At 34.1% G+C, this 25,844-nt stretch overlaps 1 protein-coding gene across 4 annotated transcripts in view; it reads left to right on the forward strand.

Moving 5' to 3' along the window:
• LOC145738805 (neurotrimin-like) overlaps positions 1-25,844 on the forward strand; it is a 42,502-nt gene that overhangs the window by 5,885 nt on the left and 10,773 nt on the right. For all 4 annotated transcript variants that reach the window (XR_014180868.1, XM_081993866.1, XM_081993869.1 and 1 more), the window contains exons 2-6: positions 12,466-12,531; positions 15,668-15,768; positions 20,865-21,072; positions 22,587-22,742; positions 25,018-25,146. Coding sequence is in view for 3 of the 4 variants with exons in the window: in XM_081993866.1 (XP_081849992.1) it covers positions 12,466-12,531; positions 15,668-15,768; positions 20,865-21,072; positions 22,587-22,742; positions 25,018-25,146 (660 nt within the window). In the remaining variant the exon portion in view is untranslated. The remainder of the gene's footprint in view (positions 1-12,465; positions 12,532-15,667; positions 15,769-20,864; positions 21,073-22,586; positions 22,743-25,017; positions 25,147-25,844) is intronic.

The following is a 25,844-nucleotide window of genomic DNA, read 5'->3' on the forward strand; positions in this document are numbered from 1 at the left end:
CAAGTGCTTTCTAGTACAGTAAACTTATTAGGTACTTGTTACATGCACAGGTATGTGAGTTACATTTTAAAACATCATTCATTGTGAGAGCAACAAAAACTATAACAAAAATAATTTTAAATGAATGTTCTTGGTAATAACATAAGGAGCATTTACCAGTGGTGTTACCTACGTTCAAGGATTTATAAATTTTCTTATATTGAACAGTGTTTAACCCTTCGACCCTTCGACGGATAAGTAGCAATTGCCTACTTATCCGTTCTCTAAACTGTTAAGGAATGGACCAATATCCCTGTAGGAGTAGAAAACAATTATTAATTACCTGCTGCAAAAATAAAATCTTATAGTAACATTTTAATTTCGCCTGTAATGGCTTTTTTAACATGTTTGTAATTTTCGCATTTTTCTCCTATCAGTTTCGCTACTCAAGTATATAAAAGCAACATAAAACATACGAAACAAATAAGCAGCAGTCAGGAAAATGATATAATAACGTGTTCACTTACTTAAAAGGGGACAGATGGCTAGCCTTTTTTGTGATTCTTCCAGGCGAAACTTTTACACCTTTTGGGGTTTCGATTGTGAAATATTTATTGCTCATTTTTATTTTTGTATTCCCACTAAAGTTAATATATGGCACAGATTTTTATCGTTAACGGTTGTATGATGTGATTTAGTTGTAGTTTTTAACAATAAATTGTGCACAGTTTCCGATAAATCGGTTCCAAACTTATTAAATGTGGCTTGCTATGACATTGTTTCGTTTGTTAAGAGCATATGACGTTGATTTCACTCTCAACGTGCAATATTTTATTAATAGATGCAGCCCACTAGTTTCAATCCGAAAATTGGAGTGCCTTTATATAATAACATTTCAATTGCTTTAAAATTTGATAAAACGTTGCTTTGCAACGCGTTTGATTCAATTTTTCGAGAAGGCACTTAAATTAATGGTAGGTTCAAGTAATGTCTGGAGGTAATAGGGAAGGAATCAGAACATCAAGCAAAAGCAAATTTTATGATATCGTTTTAGTATCGGTTTCAATTATTGGTTTAAGTTTTCTTTTAAACTGCTATCATAGGAGAATTGGTAAAAATTAATAAAGCTGACTAATCAAAATAGAAGTTATTTATTCTCACTTGCATTTTTATTAATTCTTGTCAAGAATGGCGCAAAACGGACACACCTGCTGAATGCATTTTAAACTATTTTGAGCTGGCAATAAAGAGCATGGTTTATTCAATTTCAAGCAAGGCGCAGCTGTAAAAAACATCATTTTATGAGGTTTTAGTCTTCCTTGAAAGAAGCGTTTTTAAACTTTGATTAATTGCTTTTTTTGTGGAAAAAATGTATAGAATTATTCTATACACTTATGAATTAAAACAATCCCCTTATCACTTTCGTAGTTTCACTTATTTAGAGCTGGTACAAAACCAAACTTGAAAGACGTTTATACATGGCCGTAAGAGAATTAGTCATTAAATATTAAAAGCCTGGAAAATTGAAACTCTTAATCGTTGTCTGTTTAATCTAGAAATCTTACGTTTATCCTACAAATCCTGCTTATTATCTTTAGTTAGAAGATCGTCTCAGACTTTTTAGCGATGTTAAGAATGAAAAGACTTATTAAAATTCCCACGAAGGTTATGATTACATCGTTAATTTAGGTCCAAACACTAAACAAGCAATGCTGTTAATTTTCCCCTCGACTTTCGAAATACCCAAAGGGGTGTAAAAGATCTTATTTAAATTGAGATGCTCCAGCCTGCCTTAACACACGTAAAGATTATGTTCTTAATCTTGAGTTATGATCTGTATTTTACCTACCATGAATTTCTGAGACCCGCTCGATATTTTCCTACTTTGTACATCTTTGTAAATCCTAAATATTTTGTCACAAAAAGCCGAATGTTTCAGGAAACTGGTAAACTGACCTATCTCATCAATAACATCAGATGAAAACTTTTATATTTGGTTAAAACGTTTTTCTATCCGACATGGGATACTTAATTAAATTGTTGATATAATGTTTTTTGGCACAAATATAAATGTTGATTAGTAAAGCCAGTTAGCAATGTTAATTTCTACGGAGCTAAATTTATTTTCCTCTCATTTGTTTACATGCACCAGCAATTTGTGCCCCATACAGAATTTTACTCCCCGGACAATTTGATTAGTGCATAATAATTAAAACTAATTTTCTTTCCATCAAATCGATCTCTTTATTAAACATTTTATTCAGTATATTACTTTTCCCGTATAATAATTACTCCAAAATTTTTGCGATATATAAAATTATAATTTACTAATAATGTTTATAAACCAACTTGAAATTATTAGATGGGGCTTATAAAAGCTAAACTAATTTCAATTAAACTGTATTCTGGTATCATGTAAACACACTTGTGTTCGATAATACAGAATGCCAACGGAGGCACTGTCGATAGAAAATGAATGTGTTTAGTTTAAATTATTAGTTTGCTGAAATGCCATATGCATTGATTAGATTAGTAGTCATTTTTAAAGAAATAGAATCGTAACGGAACCCTAATAGGAATATCCTTTTTCGGTATGGACCATTTTCGACCCTAGATTAACTTCGAATGGGTTAATAATTTTCGCTTCAAAAGGCAAGGCAAGAAAGCCATGGCCCGACCTCGAACTGTTTCCGAAACGCTTTATTATGCTGATATGGAGCCTGATCTTTGAAAATTGCTCTATTATTTTTAGGGCGATTGCCGTTAAATTTCTTGGTTCTGCTTCATTAATAGGCCGAACTACCCTAAGTCTTCCTCAAGTACGAAATGGGTTTCGGGCCGCAAATTGAACTAATCATTTCCGATCGTAAACCGCATTTTTGGTTAGATAGGTAAACACGCTGCAAATAAAAGACAATATAACGATCTCGTTAACCCTCTGAAAATGATGTATTGAATACTTGTGTGGTTTACTCGCAATGATGTTGATTAATTAGGGTTTTAATTAGATTTTTCATCATAAACTGGCAAAACGCCTGGTTGCTCCTAGATAATTCCAGAAAGTTTGAAAATTATGCTACTGTATTAGCAGGGATTTACTGAAAACTCAGCACATTTCTAAACTAGAATATTACATGCAAATCGCATTTTAAAGTTTAAGTAAAGTGACAAAAGTAATATCTATTTTAGGTTTGAATTCCACCCGGAGGTCTACGTGTAATTATTCTGTTCTGCAAATAACTGAAAGCCCGGAAGGAAGGCCCAATCTGAAGCTGCAATTACACCAATTATCCTTCAGCTAATAACTTTATTGCACCCAGTCAAGCATTCTTGTCCTTCTTGCGTGTTTTAGATAGTCTTTTAATAATTGTTTTTAACTTTTGCAAACTTATCAATAAGCCTATGGCCTAAATGAGACCATTAATAAAACTAAAGACAGCTGACCAACTAAATGGGTGAAAAGTGAGGGCTCTGCAATATCTGCGAATCTATTCTGTTTCGATAATTTACAGGCGTGAAATTAGGTACGCTTCGTAAAATTATTACCTCAAGTTTAGTGCAAGGGATGCATTTTTCGGGACGCAACAACTTGTCCGCAAATTGAAAAACAGCAAAGTGCTTACGGCAGGTATTTGGTCAAATGGACTTTGTTAAGTCCTTTTAGGTGATTAATGTATTCAGAAAACATCGGTAGTTGATTCGATAGCCGGTTACGGTAATGGAATGACTCCCTAAATAGAACAGGAAGTATAATAGAAATTCAATAATGGTGTTTGCTAGAATAAATTCTTTTTAGCCATCCAGGATCGAAGATTATCTAAATAAAAATGCTAATGTGCTTTGTATTATTTACTTTTCGGATAAATTTTCTAGTAATCATTGCTAATGCTAAAACAAACAACAGCAAAAACCAATATAACCAAAGTAGTTTTTTAGTGTATAACAGCATAAGTTCAAAAGACGGATTACTAAATTAGCAGATTAAAATTACTGTGAAATTTCTAAATTTGATAAAATATCGACGAGAGTGGGAAACGTACGTTGGCTTAACACCAACCCCGAGATTATTCAAAACAAATCAAAAGGGCCTAAGTAAATCAAAGGAGCTCTGTTCGACTTAGACACGGAATTTAAAATAAGGGTCTTCGTCAAATGAAAACATCATTCGAGCAAGCTATATTATCGTTCACGCTGGCTCGCAAATTACACTGAACCAACATGGACGCTGTCCTGGCCGAAAACATTGTTAAGTTCGGGTCTGTTTACTTAAAACGTTGGGTAAATTTGGCGCAAGTTTATCGTGTGGATATTAAATCACTTCCTAAGATCCTTGGGTACTTAGATATCTCTGTGATTGTTACTTGAGCGGATTTTATAAGTATTTATTTTATTATTGGTCAGACTTGGAAATAAGGCATCTTGCAGCTGCAGCTGTTAAATATACATAACAGTTTAATATTCTCAGGGTCAACAATGCAAATCACTTTTAATAAATTAACCTCGAGCAAAGGCAAGGACTATTTTACATTCTGACTATGGCATAAATAGTCCTTAATAAAATTCATTAAATTCCACTGGAATTTACACATTAAGCTCTATGACTAGCTGCCATCATTGTTCAGCACAGAGCAGTCAAGTTATTCAGAAAATGGTTAATTATGGTCAAGTTAAAAAATTGCAAAGACAAGGGTAAGATTAAAAGTAAGTAGATGTGATTTAAAGTTTAAAGTTGTTATTAAATTTGAATTTATATCCAACAAAGGTAGACCTACTCACGTTAACTTATATGAGCAGTTCAGGATGAAAAGATATTTATTCTTTTATGTGACACATTATGATTTTCCAATGTGAGCTTAAGGAAATTTCTCTTGTGTGTTGTGTATTATGCATTAGGCAAGTTTCCATTGTGCAACTATAATGTTCATTTTATCGGTATTTAACGCTCTAAACCGTGCAGATAAATGATGTATTTATGTAACCGAGCGAAATAACACAACATATAGGCAACCACAATGGTTTTTGATAAATGTTTTCGTGTGACTAGAACAACAACCAAGTTGTTCGTGCAACGTCAAATATTAATAATTCACAAATAGTCCTTTATATTATGTGCAATGGCCCTGTAGGAAGTTTGGACATTATCGTGTTCCTGAAATAATGAACATTGATTGACCGCAACAAATAAACTGGCCATGGAATTTAGTCGGTATGATTGACAAAATAGATTCTTTATGGTGTTTTATTAGCCAGTGAGAAATTATTAAAATGGTTTTCTGTGTTAGCCTGCGGCTTATGCTATAAATATCCATATTCCATTATTAACTGACATTTAAATATTCCAACGTAAGCTGTCGCACCTGTCACAAGGATAACATTAATTGAGCATCCAATCGTATAAATATTTGTTAGTGATAATTTAATTTATGCTTTGCCAGCAATCACCATCATTATTTTATAAAAGAACGTTGTATTTATATAAAAAAAACTCATCCCATTTCGTTGCTTACAGAATAGGAGCAAAACAATAAAATCAAAAGATCATTATGGCGGTATTGGGAAGAAAAAACGTCCCGGTATTGACGAGATCACAGCAAAAGTCAATAAATTTTGCTTTCTCCAAAATACCACCAAACGAATGAGATAAATAAATAATCTAATCGTCTAAACGTATTTGGCACATTCATCTTGACCGAAACAAGGATGAGACTGGAAAAAAAAACAGTGGAAAAACAGAAACTGAAATCCCTTTTCCAAGAAAATGCAATTTATATCTGTCGATTGAGCGCCGCTACTCTAAACGCGGTTTTTCCAACCAATACCCGGTGGGGCATTAATAATCTAGAAAGTTAGCGCGATTGGCACATGTTAAAGTCCTATAAGTGGTTTACTAAATGAGACATTAATTAAACCGCATTTTGCGATACTTGTGTGTTTTTTTACGATCTTTCCACCTGTTAAAATATTTAGATTAATTTTTAAACAAAGCATAAAATAAAAAAAAGTTTTACAGGGTTTATATAGTAGACTACTCATTTGATTGGTTGGAGGTATATTTAAGCTGCGCCAACACAATAAAGAAACTTGTAAGGAAAATTTTCCCTTCTTGGCTAAATAAATCTACTTAAAAAGTTGTTAAATTATGCATGACACTTCTCGAGTTCACCTAAGTTCGTTATGGTCTACTATTTTGATTTAGGTTATTCTCTGCTACTCGCGCGGCCAACAAATTTACTAAGGAAAGATTAAATAAAATTGAAGTAGGTTTGTTATCTTCTTAATAATTTTACATGCTGTTCGTTTTTTTATTGAATGAAGGACAAACATTCTTCTAGTTGTATATTAATTTTTGATTAGTTTAATTAAATTTAGGAATCAACATACACTGATGAAGGACGCGAGTTCTGTAAATATACCGAAAAATAAACTTTAACTGTAATCTGCTAAACGTGCCAAATAACAACTTGAATTTTGTAAATATCTCTGTACAGTGCTTTAGACGAAAACTGTACTTCAACTCTGCTACAGTTACTGTAATTCCCTATATTTGAGATTCCCCAATCTCCCAAAGCTGTTGATTGACATGGCAGTTCCTGTAGAACGCACAAATAAAGGTGAAAATCTATTTCGCGTGGAAAAGGAGAGCTCATGTGCAACTTTGATATAGGTAGATTTGATTTGAGCGACGGAAATTGGTGTTGATAAAACTATTATAGCTTTAATACCAGCACGAATTAATTCGGAAAATTGTCACGAAACTCCATTACGTTTTAAAGTGTGATAGCTTATTAAAGTAATTCGTTTCTGTCGACTTTCGACGTGGAATATCCTTTAAATACTTTTTAAACCGTTTGCAGCTTCTTATGTATTCCACGTTTTGCAGCCAACCAGGAAAAGTATTTTACTTATTCCTTTTGATGAGTTAAGGGTAAACTGATTAGGTAAAATACCATCATTTCACTTCCATGTAGCTTGAAATTACATTTCCTCTATGTACGGTGTATACCTAAGGGCAATTTTTTCGCAAGCTTTTTAACTTAATTGCCAAATCCCCGAACGCTTATACCCTTGATATTAAATCATCAAAAAGGCCCGAAATTTCTTGCCTTCGAGGAAAATAACTTTATGCGGGCTTTGTTTACACTGCGCCCTGTTCCATTAATATATTTGCGAAAATCATAATATTCAACTCACCTCCGTTAGCTGATTGATGGGCCAAACCAGCCTGAAAATGTAAATGATCCGCAAGCCGTTCGCTTCAACCGATCGCCTTTTACTCGTTGCTTTTCCTGAAACAAAAACCCGCATAATAACTGATGAAATCACTTCTACTGGAAAATAAATTCACATTTTCTAATATTCAATATGAAACAAGAATATTTGCTAGAAATATTAACGTTAGTTGTTTATGTTTTCAAAAACCCTTGTATCTGTAGGTGTCAAATCCTTTTTGTATGAGATTTACTCTTCCGACTTGATTGTTTAAACCTGTGGAAAGGATCAAGATATTTCCAAAGCCTGATAACGTTGAAAAAAATGACTATTGCTGACGTCTGAGAAATAAAGAGAACGTAAGGATTTAAAGCAAGTATATTAGTGTGGGTCTTGGACGCATTTTTTACACTGAAGGCGTAATTTTCTTTGAGAAAATGTCCGATTTACTGATGATTGTATCCCAGGGGCTTTGGGATTTTTAAAAACAAAAAAGGCAGTTTGTGCATTGTTTGAGCTTAAGCTGTATCAAGGTACTCCTGATGCAACTAGGCTAATTTACACAATTCCATACTTGATAACGTATATTGGTCTATTAGTTAATTAATCTCAATAATTCAGTGTATAGCTGACATGGTAATGCTTATTAGGTTTCAGTACAAATATAGTTGGAATTATTAATATGTTTGTCAACACAGTATTACTAATTTTACCAACCCACTGTAAAGTTCCAACGCTAATAGTAGCAAAAATGCGTTTTACAGCTTTCAGCAATGGGGTCTTTTAAGAAGAGAAATTCCTCGGAATTGAACTTCTGAATAGGGGGTAGTGATAGGTCGACGATAAGGGAGGGTAGTATGCAGCAATTTTTGTGTTTGCTGACAAAATCAACGGCCGGTCCGATAAATGGGATGAGGAACGCTGGTTTTGAATATAAAACGGCTACCCTGCCGAATCTAAAGGTTCACGTTGATTAAATCACCCAAGCAAATCGCATTGAAAACGAGAATCATGGATGAGATGGGATGTTTGTTTATGTACCGTTTTATTTTAGATAATACGGGGAAACCGGCAATATCTGGGTTTGGAAACTAATTATTTTCGCATTTCTTCAGATGAAATCTCGAGCACCTGGAAAACTGCGTATTCGAACAGAAATTTAACCCCTTAGGGATTCGCCTTTCGCATTACGATATTAAACCGAGTGCCGTTAAACTTTAATTGCAAAATGTTAGCCATCTACATTGTTACTTGTTCAGAAAAATAATGAAAATCGGACACCCGGTTGTTAACCCTTATAGTAGAAGTAATTAGGAATAATCGCCTTAATATCAGAATTGAAGCTAACTAGAGCTTCTCAATTGACACCTAGTTTAGTTTATTAAAGCCTCCAGTTTCCGATTACAATTGTCTGTTAATTTCTTGTGCGAGTGGGTAGAGAATCAAAGGTCTCAAAGTTCAGCCAACATTTGGCTGGGATTCAAATTACTGCTTGGATGAAAACCGGAGATTTGAACGGATACAGCTAATGGAGACTGAGTACGAATTAAACTTTAAATGTAGCAGGTTTGAGGACAATAAAGACAACTTCTCTTTCGAGAAAATTCCGACGTTTTGACTTTATTTTAGGTCTTTCTCAAGGCTGCAAAATACATCAAACAGTAAGGCACACGGGGAACCGCCCTATCTCTTCACCATTGCAACACGAACCATGACTTAAATTTCGATGATGTGACTATTCTTGATAGGGAGAAAGTGAAGTGAAATGAGCTATCCACGCATAGATTCGATGTCTGGTTTATTAATTTCATAGCTGTTTGTCCTTGTGTCAGTTGTTACCAATGCTTTTTACGAGTGTTGTAAACCTTACCTACCTAATGTAGTGACCATCTTGTCTATGACAACAACTTCCATAAGAGAATGGGTAGGTAATCCTTATTTTAAGATTAAGTAATTTGTTGCTTATTTGCATTTCCCCGTGTGCTTTACTGTTTGATGTATTTTGCAAGAGAAGTTGTCTTTATTGTCCTCAAACCCGTTATATTGAGTACTGTTATCAATTAAGGACGCGATTTCACCTGTCATTAAACTTTAAATATCAAAACTTAGTTTCAGAATTGCAGAATTGACCGGAAGAAATTTGTCACCATGCTAATTTCCATCCTAATTGTCTATTCCTGCTCCGATCGACGGCACAATGCCACATTGCAAAATTGATTTTCGACGTTCGATCAAGGAAATTAACACGGTTTTTAAGTATTCCTAAGTATGATTCACTGTTTTATTCATAACAATTCATGCGACTAAAACGTTACACGGACCTATTGCATATTCATGTTGAATTTAATTCTAACAGCTCGTTCCATAGATAACCAACATCTAAATTTATTCCTCAGTTTTATTTAGTTAATTGGACCAATCGATTTTGCAGGCAGATGCTGCAAATGTAAATTTATCAGTTTGATTTATAGGCTGGCTATAAAAAAACTACATTTTTCCATAACCATAATTTATTTACTGCGAGTCTACGTCGATAGTCAACTTTCAAAAATAGTATGAAATTAAAACGAGGCTATGTAATTTATCGTTTGTAAGCCTACTTCTATCAGAACACATTATATGAAAATATGTGGCCAATGTTCTAAAAAGGTACTCCATTTTTCTTTTCTAATCTTCGACTGAAGCTTTCAAGGAACATTGGAAAATGGCCAACGCTTGCTTTACTTGAACAGTTCGTATCGTATACTACGATGATTTAGCTTTTAACCAGCGTCTCCATTCATTAAAAGTTTCCACCTTTAAAAATTAGCTTTTATGGAAGGGTGGATTTATTTTAATTAACCTCATTTATTCGATGTTTAAAATTACATTAAAAAATATTTTAAAACTGAATCTCCAGCGTACTTATATAAAGAATTGCCAAACAATATTTTACCCTCAATTTCAACGTTCCTCTCAAAGCTTAACGCCGTAATATATAGCCCCTTAAACATGTTCCTAACAATAAAAGAAGCCGTTAAAATCGATCCTTCCTGAAAACTGGTATTTACTACAATGCGATTTAAACAAATATCGGAACAAACAAGAAACTTCCTGGATACATTATTTTATTTATGCGAAATGAAACTGTGGCTATGGAAATTTCTCTACGTTGGGCTTTAAAATGAATCCCTCAAGACATATTATTAAAAAAGTTTTAAATTGCCACCGTTCGGTGATTAAAGTGACGATTGTTCACACACTCTCCAGATGGAGAGATGTTAGTTTTGAAGTTTTCCCTTTGGAAACCCCCTAAATGTCGCTTTCGGGCTTGGGAGTTACTAAAAACTGCGCAACTTTTCAGTCACTCTAATAACCGACAAGATATGTTGCGTTTTTAGTTTTAATATAAACATTGAGATAGAAAATCTCTGCATAACATGGCAGCGTTTCGGATTTTAGAGCATAATAGAGTCATAAATAACGTTTTCACCCCACCTAATCGGCTACAGCGACAAGTGTAATTTGAAACGTTCACTATTTACATGTTTATATGTATAACCGTGCATTAGTGCGTAACTAAATCGATGTCAGCATTTTTTTAAATCTTCATCCCTTATGATAAACCAGCTTATCATGTCATATGTTAGTATAAATCTACCATTTGAAAACGTAAATGTGGAATTACAACATTTTTCCATGAAAATAAAATTGAAAAATAAATTACATTTGAAAAAACATCTCTAAAACTCTAAAACATATTCTGTATATGCTCCAAAAATATTGATTTTGAAAGTAAACTTGGTCTTTTTTCCTAAGTGCTTAGTAATTAGAATCCCCTATAGTTAAATTACAGAATCTGATTAGCGTTTAGAGAGTAGTTAACTAAAAGTTGGGGGAAATTGTAAAACCTCGGTGATATCCACTGTTTTGCCATAATAATTCATGTAAGCTGACCAAAAGGTGTTGCATATGCAGCTCAAATACCATTTGGGCAATTCGGTTTTAGCGGCTAACTAATTTTGGGAATTTATTTCTGAATTTTATTTGGTTAATTGGTTCAATCGGTTTTACAAACAGATGCTGTGTCTATTGTTATTATTCCAATATGATTTATAGAGTTGAGAATAATTTATTGAAGTGTTCTCTGTCTTGATTTTCAAGCTTTCGTGTTTTTCTCTAACTTTTTCTCAGATTGCAATTTCATGGAAGCTTACATCCTTAGTTGAGTTTGAAATAAGATTTATAAAAGTTCGGTTTGCTTGGCAGCTTTTAGCCAATCGTTCGGTTTCTAAATGCGGTTATTGTTGAGAACGAATGCCCTCAAAATTACACATTTTCACACAGAGATAAGACTAAGCTGCTATTTTTATTTCCTTTTAACCCAAAGGAATAAAACGTCGCCAAATAAAATCTCATTGTTTGAAATCTTAGAGAAGACCGTCAAATATACGACACAAGGGCCTCTGGCTTTTTCGTTTCTAAACTGATTTATTTTTTTAACAGCAACGATGTCCTAGTGTTTACCTAATAAATTAGAAAAATGTAAAGCTTTTCTAATGCTGCATTTTATTTTTACCGTTTTGTTACTACTTTAATGAAATTTGGATTAACGTGGGATCAGTTAATCCCGGATTGATTCTCGCTGCTAGCTAATTTAAATGTAAATAATATAGCGGTCTTTGCGACAAAGCAGCCATCTTGTTTGAGACCTTGAATAAATGTATGCCCGATCCTCGCACTATAAAATTAAATGGTTACTTGCTTTAAAATAACCAGGGGGGATCAGAATAGTTGGCTAACACGGCAACATTCAGGTTAGATGGTCCATTATTTAAATTTGAATTTACGTGAAACGGCAAAAATTGCCATTAATAGACCCCACAGTATTCTAAATTTGCCGCTTATGGCGTATCTGCTTAATAAAGCTACATCATCAACCTTTGAATACAAATTTCCGCCCTTTGTTCCTTAAAGTATAAAACCTGGCGGGGAATCTGGTAATTTATTCATAATACCAGCGACACCGTCTTGCTTTCGAATCAAACACAGTAAGGGTTAAAGCAGGATAATTATAATAAATGTCCATTTTATTTTAAGATACTTCTTATCTTATACATACAAAATTATGTAACGACAAGAAATCCTTTACCTTCTCTCTTTTCGTTGTTGAAAAAATGAATGCAAAATTTTAGTAATTGGTATGCAAGTCTCTTCCAAAGCTGTATAAATACGATATTAATTGTTAATAATATACTAAGCAATAAGTGGGTTATTAAAGAATATTATCTTTTTCAGGTCGCCACGTCCGAAACATAGAATCCAATGGAATATCGGTTCTGAACGGTGCCGATTCTAATCAGAGTAAGTAAGTCCTTAAAATGACCATAGCAATATAATAACAATAACCACTATTGGAATTGTTCTATCCTATAAGGGCTGGCTTAATTTAACCTCTCTTGAATATAACGGTGTTTGTGAATTTTATCTCAAAATACATAATGGGTCCATTATATGTTCCATAAGGCCGGTCATTGTAGCAACAAAACGGTTAGGGGCGATATGGGTTCAAAATGAAATTATATAATTCAGCTAAGCGTAAACGAAGCCCCACATCGATAAAAGGTTTTCCAGAAACTAAAAAGTAGCCCGGAAGTTGGGTTTTGATTAGATGACTAAACTAGTAAAGTAATTCTACATCAGAATAAAGTTTCGCCAACCTCATGTTTTGTCTCAGCGCCTTACAAAGAGAAAGTTATAAGCTAGGTGAATCGAGAGCATTAAAGATTGCGGAAACTTGTGGAGCGAGTACGAAATTATGATGTGGATCGAATTTCCTAGTATTTAGAGTTAAGAGCTGCCTAGAAACTTTTATATGAACTCTCGTTTGATGTTTTACTGATTTTTTGAAACTCCTATCGTCTCAGTCTTAGTACAGTAAACTCCAAATCTAAAGCAGAGAAAAAATATTATACAATGTAAATACGTGTATTTTTGTGACGTCATAAAAATGTCAGAATTTAAATTTAAAAAGTGTCGTTATTTTGTTCTCAATTTTATATTGTGTTTCTTCCCAAATTTTTTTTGTTTTTGACTAAATTGTTATTTGAATTGACAGAAAGACAATCACACACCCCGTATTCAAATTTTTGACCGGCGTTAAGACCTAATTATTTTATTTATATTGTGTCGACATTTTTCAATTGCAATATGCCAGATATTTTTGCACAAGAGAATTACAGTTACAGAAGTTAATGGTATATTTGTCGAACAGTATCTTTAAAAAGTGAAGGAATATTTCGACAGCACATTAAACTTTCACAAAAGTCTAAATCGAGAAAAAAAACACCGTAAAATATTAAATTAGAAAACGTAAAGAGAGGGCAACTAATTCTGCTAAAGCTTGCTTAACAGAAAGGAATACTTTCCTTAGGTAATTTCCATGTAATTTATTATTCACCTGACTTGTGCTTCCAGCGTGCGTTTAATTAAGTAAACAAATATGGCTGAATTCAAGCTCCGTAGACATTTTCTCGTTACAGACCACGAAATAAATAGGTGAGTCGCAAATTGGGAGAACATTCTAGACAGACATATATTTTAGTCCCAAGAAAGATGGTCTCTGACCAACAAGGAAGTTCAACTTTTAGGATTGTGTATGTAATATAAATTACGGAAGCCTGGAATCACAAGGAGTCCCTTCAAATAAATGTGGTGTTGGTTAAGAAGAGGATATCGTATATTTTAATGCTCTTATCACCCTAACAAAGGAAAAGATTTGCTTTTCGACATTTACATTCGCTAGTCTAGTTATCGCAATTCCTTCATGTGCAACGCCAGTTGTTGTACGCGTGTTCCGAATTTAAATATCCACATTTAGAACTGTTTATCGAATCGCTAATGGAAACTTGAAAAACGTTATTCTAGCTTCCAGCGGCACATGTTTCTATTTTACTACTTTATCAGTCGAGTTTTAACTTCTATTGTTAAATAGATATATTCAACTAAAGCAGCATATCCTGGATTTAATAATTGTAATCACCAAAGAGAAATACTTTCAATTAACTTAGGAGCAATACAAGTTTAGATGGATAATAGTAACATTTGCGCTATTAGGGATTTTGCTCGTCAAGTGCTAATATTACGGGGAATAAAACCGAGTTGAACTCCAAGCCGACTGTTTGGGGTTAATCTTTATTGAAGCATCAACTATTAATCATTGTTCAATTTGGACAGGGACGAAATATCAGCTTTTAGTTGATTCGAGAAATAAGTTTCTGTCGAGCAAATATCGGATAATACAGGCTTAAAATTGAGATTATAAATTTTTGAATGCCATGGTTTATTAACTTTGGATGTTATGGTGTTCAGTCATTTGCTGACCATTAATATTTAATCTCGGATTAAAACAATTGTTTAATCCCTGTATTTTGGATAAAAAACAAAACTTTTTGATAAATAACTGTACTTTTCCTACTCCTAATAAAATTAAAAAATATGGCTTAAAATATTCACCATTTTGATGTTAAGGGATACAGGGTCTTTAGTTGAATATCGTCAACATCAAATTGCGATTTAGAGCGTATTACCTAACAAAGGGCCGTACAGAGGTCTTTATATAAAACGGATAATAAAAAGGGGCCAATCAGATTAAGGAAAAAGTACCGGACTGTGAACTGAAAACGGTATAACGTACAATACCGGCTGAATACACAATGCTGACCCATACCGAAAGCATTTTTATAGAAAACATTCTGACAACGACTTCGGATATGGGAAATTTTTCTCTCTATTGAACCCGTTTAGTTTTATTTTATAGGTCTTTTCGTTGGGAATTTATTCGAATGAAAGACACGTTTTTAACAGTACCAATTTATTATGTGTTTAAAGTCATATCTTTATATTATCTGTTATCATCAAGTGAAACGCGGATACGGCAATTATTTTAATGCTGTTTAGGCTAAGACTGTGTGCATCCAAACGAGAGTGTTCAATTAGCAGCTAACTGATGGTAATTCGCAGGCGTTGATTCGTGAAAACATGGCTCTTAGTGTAGTCCAAATCTTCAGTGATTGATTATCTCCAAACCTTCCAATTTATATTTCAACTGAAATTACTCTATTTTAGTAGTTTTCGTATGTTGGTTTCTTTCGACAACTGAACTGCTTATTATTAATAACAAATCAATGGTGAGAAAATATAGCCATTGAAATATAAAAGTGACATCTTACAAACCGTCGAATGACGCCACATGACGGTTCTTGTTCATTGATTTTGCATGAATAATCTCAATGTTCGTATATTACATGTGTTATGAAATAGAACAAATCAAAAGTAACGTGTTATACATTGATAGAATGTGCTTTTATTGATGAGGGTGGTTTGAAAACAAATTAACATTGCTACTGCAGAAACCCCATTCAATAGACACATATATCTTAAATATAGCCTATAGTTTCCGGGAACATATTTCGATAGTAAATAGTCGCTATTGTTACAGATGATAAACCTCGGTTCACAGAGCCAATTCCCAATGTAACAGTGACCGTAGGCAGAGATGCTTTACTAGCTTGTGTCGTGGATAACCTTAAGAGCTTTAAGGTAAGATTTTAAGCTTAAGAGGGGGTAACAACGATTAATTAGGTCGGTATATTGGTTAGGACGATTTATTGTTGTACAGGGAATGTGCTCGCCTTGTATTGAACTACCAGAGTAAACTCAGCAGCCAATTCTGCTCGGTTTATTTGATTGCCTCCCTATTGTTAGAGCTTAGTGTGTAAACCTCTATGTGATACGAAATTTTGTATCGTCACAGAGGCGAATTAACTAGTGCCGAAACGCAAAGCGGATAAGTAATCTGAAACCTTATTAAATTTCAAGCTCAATCGTCGGTGAATGAAATATGAGGTGTGGCTAGTTACGATGTTTGTAAAGAGAAGCCCAGATTTGATTGGGTGTCACCATGTCACATTTAAACATTTTCAAAGCGAATGCAGCCTTTATTGATATTAACCCTTGGGCTGGCAGAATGCACATTTATTATGTACGCAGTATCAACAACTGTAATGCGGATTTGGTTAAACCAGGGCTACTTTGCAAATTATACAGCATGCATTGTTAAATTATGACAGACAACAAAAAAATTTTTTTTGGTATGATCTCATTATTTACGTATCCTTCAACTATTGTGAGAATTTATATGAATAATAATCAAAAAATATGTATGGTTTTATACGTTCAATACTAAATTTTACTGTATGAGACAACTTTTGAAGAACGGCATGCAAAATAGTTTACACGTATCAGTGAGAAGTGCGGAAAATCAAAGTCGTGTTAGGACTTTAAGCCTTAAGAGCTTGAATGATTAATAGGGCAGGTATATTGACCATAGAGAATTATTGTAGTCTGACGAGGGAATCTATTGAAACATAATTCTGAGCGAGATAGTATCGTAGGATTGCATCTTCTGTTTGACAAAAATTGTAACGTAGTGTGAGATCATTAGAATTTCGCTTAATCGTGACTAATTGAGATAAGGGTAGGGACATCCCAAATAATTTTCACAAAATATTAAGTGGCTCATTAGCACTTGAGCCCTCATGGCTCTAGCAACCCTTTTTCTCAATTACGGCATATACGAAATCATGCCCTGGAACGGTATTCCAGAAATCGGAAAACACCTCACGTACTGCAACTCTTCAGGCTCGTACAGGGTAAAGTGGGATAAAATAAAATATTTTATGGTGAAAATCCTATAAAGACGAGTCTGACTGTAACCTGACTATGGGCTTGATTAATTACACGTAGCACTTGCGTTAGAAAATTCTTTTAGTCGTTGAGGTTGCTGAATTCTTTGTTTTATAGGCACAAGCCTGAAACATTTGTCGCTTTGTCTGTATTTGACCAGTAGCTAGCTTATTTTGCCTTCTTTATGTCGCGGTTTCCAAGAAACAAGAACTTTCGAACTGAAAGCTAAGCCAGAATGTTCTTGGCAGCGCTTCTATCGAGGTCAATTTGTCAAATTAACCAAGATAAAAATTACTACCAAAATTGATGGCAAATTGGACGGAAGTTTTATGGATGTCCTTAGTTAAATCCTTGTCAAAGCTACACGCTATTCAAGCATCCCTTGAGTTTCGGGTCGGAATAACCTAAAAGATTTTTAACACTTTACTTAATGAAATTAACTCCACTATCTCTCGTTGCTTTCTCTTTTTGTAACTTCTTCGTTCACTGACGTCAACCTGGACCGAAAGACTTTATAACGTATTTATCTCGAACTGTAAACACACTCTTAAAAAAGTCAATTTCACAAAAAGACTTGGGCATAAAATAAGCCAGTTCGGTCCATCGTTAAGTCGTTCACCAAGAAATTCAAGGCACGACCGATTCCTCACTATGTTTTCGGATAGTCTCGCACCTCCATTCTCCAGTTTGTTTTGTTTCCACATTTATTGTTTGTGTATGTGCTCCAAGTGTACGCTAATTTTATTATTTTAAACAGGTTTCCGGCAAATTTCATTGGCACACGATACTATATGTTGGCGAGGGGAATTCCATGAAGACAGAAATGAGGATGAACAAATTAAATTCTCTGGTTGACCCAGCCGAAATTGCTTTGCACATGGGAAATAGAAAAACTTTCTTAACTTTCTATTTGACCGGTATTGTTTTGTTAAGTCTTCCTGTTTAATTGGACATTCATTCTATTTATTGCAATCAATACTTAACAAATTAAATCGGTGTTAAAGACGTACATTTACTCATTTCAGATGTTATCCTGAGAGTGTACCTAATTTAAATGAATGTTTTGACACAATCTTAACCACCTCGTAATTTAGATTACTTGCCTATAATACTAAGTCAAAATGACTTAAATCCAAAGCGTCCAACTGCAAACAGATCTTATTTCCTAAAACTATATCATCTTTGCGTTCTTACTTGACTTTTAATTATTTAGTATATTTCTGCGAAGGCGTAGAAGGGCCACAAACATTTTTTTTCTTTTACATTGTCACATTGCAAAAGCTCTTCAAACCAAATTAGACAAAATTTTTCAGTTTGGCAACATTCCAAACATTCTTCGAAGCAAATTAGTAAAATTTGTTAACTTTGACTACATTGCAAACACACTTCAAAGAAATTAGTCGGACTTGTCAGTTTGGTTACATTACAAACACTTTTCGAACCAAAATTGCAGATTTTGTTAGTTTGATAACATTGTAAGGACACTTTTGAACCAAATTACCAAATTTTGTCAGTTAGGCAACATTGCAAACAGTCTTCAATCTTAATTAGGAGAGTTTGTTAATTTGGCAACATTGCAAGCAAACACACTTCAAAGAAATTAGTTGAACTTGTCAGTTTGGACAGATTGGAAACACTCTTCAAACCAAAATTGTAGAATTTGTCGGTTTGATAACATTACATATACTCTTCAAACCAAATTAGTAAAATTAGTCAGTTTGGCAACATTGCAAACACTCTTTGGTCTTAATTAGTAGAATTTGTTAATTTGTCAACATTGCAAAAACACTCTTCCAACCAAAATAGTAGAATATGTCAGTTTGACAACATTGCAACTAATTTCCGAGTTCGAAGTCGGAATTGAGTTAATTTCCGAGTTCGAAGTCGGAATTGAGTTAATTTCCGAGTTCGAAGTCGAAATTTAGTTAATTTCTGAGTTTGAAGTAAAAATTTAAGAAAAATAACGTCTGTGGCCCTTCTACGCCTTCGTACATTTCACATACAGGTGTGGTAAATCCAAAAGCGACCATAGGAAAACCGTGTAACGGACAGAGAAACGTAGGTAATAGCATGCGCGGGAGAAAGACAGAAAACGAAAAAAATATCAAGTAGGCCATATTTTCAGCGCGCTGTCGCCAAACGCCGTAAGTAAGTTTGTCGAGGGTATTGAATACTTACGGCGTTTGGCAACAGCGCGCTAAAAATATGGCCTACTTGATATTTTTTTCGTTTTCTGTCTTTCTCCCGCGCATGCAATTACCTACGTTTCTCTGTCCGTTATACGGTTTTCCTATGGTCGCTTTTGGATTTACCAGACCTGTATAGCTTGGCGCATTAAGAATCACAGAAATAAATAATTAAAGTGCATTTTACAACTGAGGTGAATGCATAAGATATTAAAAAGTTTCCTTCGTCATTATCTGGTGTGACGGTTGTGGTTCAGCAAATGTGTAAACTCTACTTTTAAAGAGTTGCCTCTTTCGTAATAACGTTTTAAGTATTTTTGATAGTGGAGGAAAAACGGTTGAAAAGTTTCCCGATTAAAAGTTGGACACCTTGCATAGTGCTTCTTAGCGACGAGATAGAAAAGCTTTATCGAAGTAGAGCTTTGAAATCTGACCGAGTATTTTAAATTGATTGTCAATGTCGAACCTTCTGTAGAGGGCTAAAATAATGAATTAATGAACGATTATAAATACGTACAAGTCATAAATTTCCGTTTGATTAAATTATGTAAGCCATTCCTCGGATAAACCGACAGATAATTCGGGGAAGCCCCAAGCGAAGATATTTCGGTATAACAAAAAGGAAATGGTATACAGAATAGTTTAATTTCGACAGGGTGAAAATCCAAGAACCTCAATTTATCAACTTACCAAAGCTTCGCAGGCTTCCGTTCCACATTAAAACTAGATTAAACATTTCAACTCGGCTACTAAAACTATTTCCTATTGGATGGAACTCATGTCCACAATGATATATAAAGGGTATTTAAATATTAAAAATAAAGGTTTATGATATGGGCACGTCAAGTCTAAATTAGGGTAGGTATTTGCGCCCTGAAAAATATGAGCATCAATTTATTGAATAAAATATGCATTCCGTGCCATCGTATTACATCTAGAGACGTTCGTTGCTGTAAACTGGTGCCCATCAATTTTGGAATAGAGCCACGAGGATGATAACAAAATGCGACGTTACAATAATAAATGGGTTTTACTTTTACGCCACAGAAAACCTGCCTTGAACGGTGAAAACTCTTTTTCGATCGGTAATAGATATCACTGCTATCAAACCTTTAGCTTATACCAAAAAATGGAAATAAAATCAAACAAGCTAAAGAATCTTAAAATACCTTGTTCAATAATTAACCCTCTCGGGATCATCCAGGTATAACTCGCTTCAAGAACTTGGCGAAATCTTAATATAGAAGTAAACAGAGGGAGAAATTTTCAACACAACAAATAAGCCTTCCTGAATTAGCCCCTAAAGGAATTTAATGAACTCGACGTAAAACAAATACTTGCCGAAAAATGTGAATATTTGCCAACCAAATTGTATCGAAACCTCTAATTTACACCATCTATCTATTTTACATTTTACACCCTTATTTTACGCAATTTTGTTTATTAAGATGACATAGTAGGGATATTGAAATGTTTTACCACCCTGTTTCCCTTTATAAGTGGCTTTCTCGGTGGAATTTAACGCCTTAATTAAAATGTTTGCGCTGTATATGTGGCTGCTTGTATAAAATGTCAATAAAACGCGTTTAAGATTCGTACCTCTTTTGAGTTGCAAATGCATGTATTACTTTACTGGTAGAAAATGTATGTAAATTTATAGAATAAAAAATAATTTGTTACGTGACGAACAGATGAAAATAAATGCTAATTTTTAAAAATTAGTATTTTATAATGCATAATACGTTCAACAGGTAGTTTTTCTAGGTCGCTTGGGTACGAGTGGACACACAAACAATCCTTTCGATTCATCACAATGTGATAACCCAAAATCCTAGAATTTCACTGTCCTACAACGATCACCGTTCCTGGTATCTTCACATTAAGAACGTGCAAGAACCAGATCGAGGATGGTACATGTGTCAAGTGAATACGGACCCAATGACGTCAAGGAAAGGATATTTGCAAGTGGTTGGTGAGTGTTTTTCTACTTACATTATTTTAGTTACATCATTAGTCAGTTTATACTTCTAAAAGACTTTTTGCTGAATGGGTTATTCAATTTCAGCTATTTTATTGTTGATGGCTGTCATGTGACTAATGGATAGGGCGTCCAGTTCGGTCAAATGTACCTTTAATATTGTCAAGGTTTAAAATTTACGATATCATTCCGGTAATCCGTAGCCGTATATTACGTTAGAAAACCGCATTGCTATTACTCAGTAATAGTACTTTTTATCATTTGGATCCAACTTTTTAGCGCGTTTTACTATGCGTCGTCGGTAGGTTTAATATCGAGGAACACATTCATTTTCCCGCATTGGAAACTTTCGGAGAAAAATTATATTCCATATTTTTATAATGCGGGAAAGTAAAAATGATTATTTCTCCCGAATTGCTTTGTTTTTACTTCCAGGCGACAAAAGGAGGATAGCACAATCTTGCCGTTTAAGGATTAACTTTGTAGCTTTAATATCACTTTTCCTTGAGGATTTGGCCTTAAATCCTGCTATAATATGATTAAATTTTAGACGACAATATTTCATAAATTTGTCAACAAGCGCTGATTACATTGTTTTCTTCTAACACAACCTTATATTACGATTGTATCTTTAAGTAGTTCAATATCGAATTTATTTTAAACTTTTGCTTAACTGCCAAACACAAATCGCAGTTTTATGGTTATATAAAGGCTATATAGTCGTTAAACGGATTTTAAGGCCGTTTCGCTCAATAGCTTTTATGTGTCTGTGGGATAACAGTGAACCGGAATTTAATTCCACGGGAAAATAAAAAACATTTTCTTTCACACATTTAACAGATTCCCTTGTTACTTCTCCACATATATAGAAATTGCTTCTTCCCGGCCTTTTCCAGCTTCAATATCATGCTGGAAAAGTGTTTGCAGTTAAAATTGATTTCAAATATATATCACAGAAATTTAATGTAATTACGCTTCTGGTTAATGCGAAAACTAACGTTGAATATTTTAATTTAACACTAAATGCATATGTAAATTTAACAAGGTTGCCGTGGGATTTAGAGTTCGGACAGATTAATTCTTTAAATATTTTATCACGATAGTCCAATAATTTTAACTGGAAATTAATGTTGTTTGTAGTTTGAATTACAATTAAGAATACATTCTTCCTATGGGGTATAAACTCAAAACTCAAGTGTTGAAAATTAGTTAAAAAAATAAATAGCGTGAATAACCCTATTTAGTAAAGAGGCGATGTAATAACTCAAAGAGAGATCGCGTGCCCATTTTGCCACGTTGGCGTAACTAAAGCTCATTGATGCAGTTAAAATAAGGAATAGGTCTTTAAGAGTTACAAGAAAATAAAAATGAAAAACACTACAAATTCGTGCTTCCGCGTGCTCGACACCAAAACGTGCGTGGAAATTTTCATCTGTTCAAGTACAATACTTTCACGGTTGCAATTTGTTATTTACTTTATTTAACAGGATAATTTTATTTCATTTCAGTTCCTCCAAGCATCATAGATCGAGAAACTAGTTCCGACATGGTCGTTCTCGAGTCGACAAATGTCAGCCTGACTTGCAAAGCTACAGGATATCCTGAACCGTATGTGATGTGGAGAAGAGAAGATGGGGAGGACATACGCTACAATGGCGAACATGGTAATAATGTAATTTAGGGAATTTTATTGGGCCATGTATAGTACATTTTAATTAAACGAGCACAGTGTCGTCATATGAATCGTACAGTGTTAAACCTAAACAGGGCGCCACATAAGTAGATCATACAATCATATAAGTGCAAGCAAATCGTTACCGATTTTGTTTTTAACTCTCACCTGTTTTATCTAAGCGAGATTTGTGAGGGTCGTTAAAATCCAGAAAGTATTACACCGATACCTAATTTATATTAGCTTTTTGCCACCACATATTCCCGAGTAATAGGCCAGGCTGTTTATTTTGTAAGGATCATAGAACGTAAAATTGGACGCTTCAATTCGAAATTGCGATGGATGTAAAGACATAACTTTTGAAATTTTCAAAGGCTTGGTATTCCCTTACAAAATGAACACGACCATTATCTGTCCTCACCTATTTATGTCAAAGGATCGTTTACCTTAAGGTAATCTATTTTCCAGTATTTCAAATTCAATGGAGCTAATAAATTAAACTCCTGTACTTTAGATAAAATACTACATTAATCATTAGATTTGCTTTAAGAAATTAACTAGTAATGTAATTGCTAAAAAATATAGTTTAAGGGAGTACCGCGAGTTTCAGGCATGTACACTTTAGAGCCTTATTTCACGGGATTAGGGCCAATTTATTACATTAAACCTGCTTTACACAGTTTTTACAAATCTCTGCATGAAAAAATGTTTTATCCAAATTAGCAGTTAAAACCTTTTACCTGGGATAAAGCGCACTATACTTAATTTGAAATATACAGAAACATACTTGAAAGAAAACTACTTAGCAAAATGTTTATTTATAATTATATAATGAGATTTAAGTTGTAACAAACAGTGTTTGGTTGTAACTTATCTGCAAAAATAAACGTCTAATTAACGTACGTTATCAAAATTTTTCTATTTCCAAACAAAAAAGCAAACTCAAGTTTAGAAGGTAATTTTAGTTCAGGCTGCTTCAATGAGGAAAAAGAACAAGTATCAGGAGGTAACAATAATACAAATTATAACCCGTTTGTGCATTAAGCGAGGGGGACGGAAGTTGATTGCGCATTCGTCTACTGCGCAGTTGAATTGACGCAAAGTCATTGTCAGTTTGGAGTTTCAAACCCGCAAAAATTTGTTGTTTGTATTTAGTGTTAATTTGTTTTGTTTGTTTGTGGTTCTTTAACAGTTGAGTTTTGCAAATTTAAATTAAGTTGTACAGTGGACAATAATAATAGTGTTTTATAGTGCCAACCGAAAGTTGACGGCCGCCATATTACTCCCCCTCTCCCCCTTGTTTCTGTCACCCCCTTTGTTTGCTATTGCTCCTTCCTGCTATATTTTTTTTATTCATTGGGCTGCTTGAATAAGCTTATCTCGATCCTTAAAATAAGAGGAAGAAATATTCACGTATATCCACAATATTTGGTGTGAAGTAATTAAGAGTTGCTAATTGGTATTGGATAGTCTAAACGGCTAAAAGGCCTAAAATGAAAAACAAGAATAAAAGACAACCAATAATAATTACAGCAGCAGAGCAGCTAAACTGAAGCTCTGCGAATTATAATTATTTTAATTGCAAGACTGCTTTTGATCGATAAAACTATAAAGGCAGAGTTCGGCATTTGCATTTCGAAGTGGACATTTACAGTATACAATAATGCTGTTTGCTAGCTAGATTTTTAAATGCCTTTAGTTTGCCACCCCACTTGCAGAGCACTGTAATTGAATGACCCTGTTTGTTTCTGACATTTAGCTCCATAAAGTAAGAACGCAAAATGGGCATACAATGGTCCCAATTTTTGTTGGAATAGGTCACTATTCACAGTTTAAAATGCTGTTTGTACTCCATGAAACTCTCTCGTTTTTCCATTGCAGCTACGAAATAAAATATCTCCCGCTATGTTGTCTTTTATTTTCGAATCTGTTTTATTTTTTGTTCTTTTAAATGATGAACTATATGCGAATCGAAGGGTATGATTCTTAAATTGTTAATTTTCATATTAGGTCCGTAGACATTTCTCAAACTTTCGAAAATAATTAAATGCTATTAACAAAATCGGTTGGATTTACTCGACGCCACTGGCCCTAGTATTCAAGGCTAAACCTAAGTGAAAGTCTTGTTTAGTTATAAGAATGACGCAGACTAGTTTGCCCCTAAGTAAGATATCAATTTCCCCGACGATTACTACTTATCCACATAAATCAGCAACCCCAATAGAAGCAAGAACTCGGTATAATAACATTATTTATTTCTGTTTCAGTGAACGTCGTAGATGGAGAAATTTTGTTTATAACGAAAGTGAGTCGACTGCACATGGGGGTGTATTTGTGCATCGCCTCGAACGGAGTTCCCCCATCGATAAGCAAAAGGGTCCAATTGAAAGTACAGTGTAAGTTAATGTTTACTTAATGCCTTTGTTGATATTGGAAAGGGAAAGGGATGTTGTGTTTAAAACAGTATTACAACAAACGGGCGTAGAGTGATCTTTCGATGAATTCACCTCCATGCTTGCTTTTAATTTATCGATTTCAATTCACAAACTTGTCCTAATGACATTGATACACTGTTTGCAAATGAAGTGAGTCATAGAATGATAAACCGCCTAATTGACCGTGCAATAAGGCGGAATTGTTTGGGCAACAAAAACGCAACTCCGAGGGTATCTAAAAGTGAAAATCGCAAATGTAATTTTAGATAAAGCAATTCTAACCCCAAACATCCCTCACTACCCGACTTTCTAATATTAAATTGGCTTTTACTGCGATCCCAAACAACTCATACATTTAACACGATGTATATCTGTCAAGATATCTGGCTAAGATTTTCCACCCTCCGTCGAATTGATGGATTAGTATAGGGTAGGCCTGAGGTCCTATCGAACATTTCTTATCGGAACGGGGCACAGATTTAATTTTTATTGAACAATATTTCTTGGGGATTTATTTTTTCGTAAGTAATTCCTAATGAGTTTACTTCAAACTTTACTATGGAAACTAGATTGAACATTTCAAAGAAACTCCAATGAATGAACCACGCCATTTCCGTGATTTTCATTTAAAGGCGTCTAATCCAAAAGTGATATTTTCC

Source organism: Ips typographus, linkage group LG16 (genome assembly GCF_016097725.1).
Source record: "Ips typographus isolate SLU linkage group LG16, UJ_Ityp_2.0, whole genome shotgun sequence".
Taxonomy (NCBI): Eukaryota; Metazoa; Arthropoda; class Insecta; order Coleoptera; family Curculionidae; genus Ips; species Ips typographus.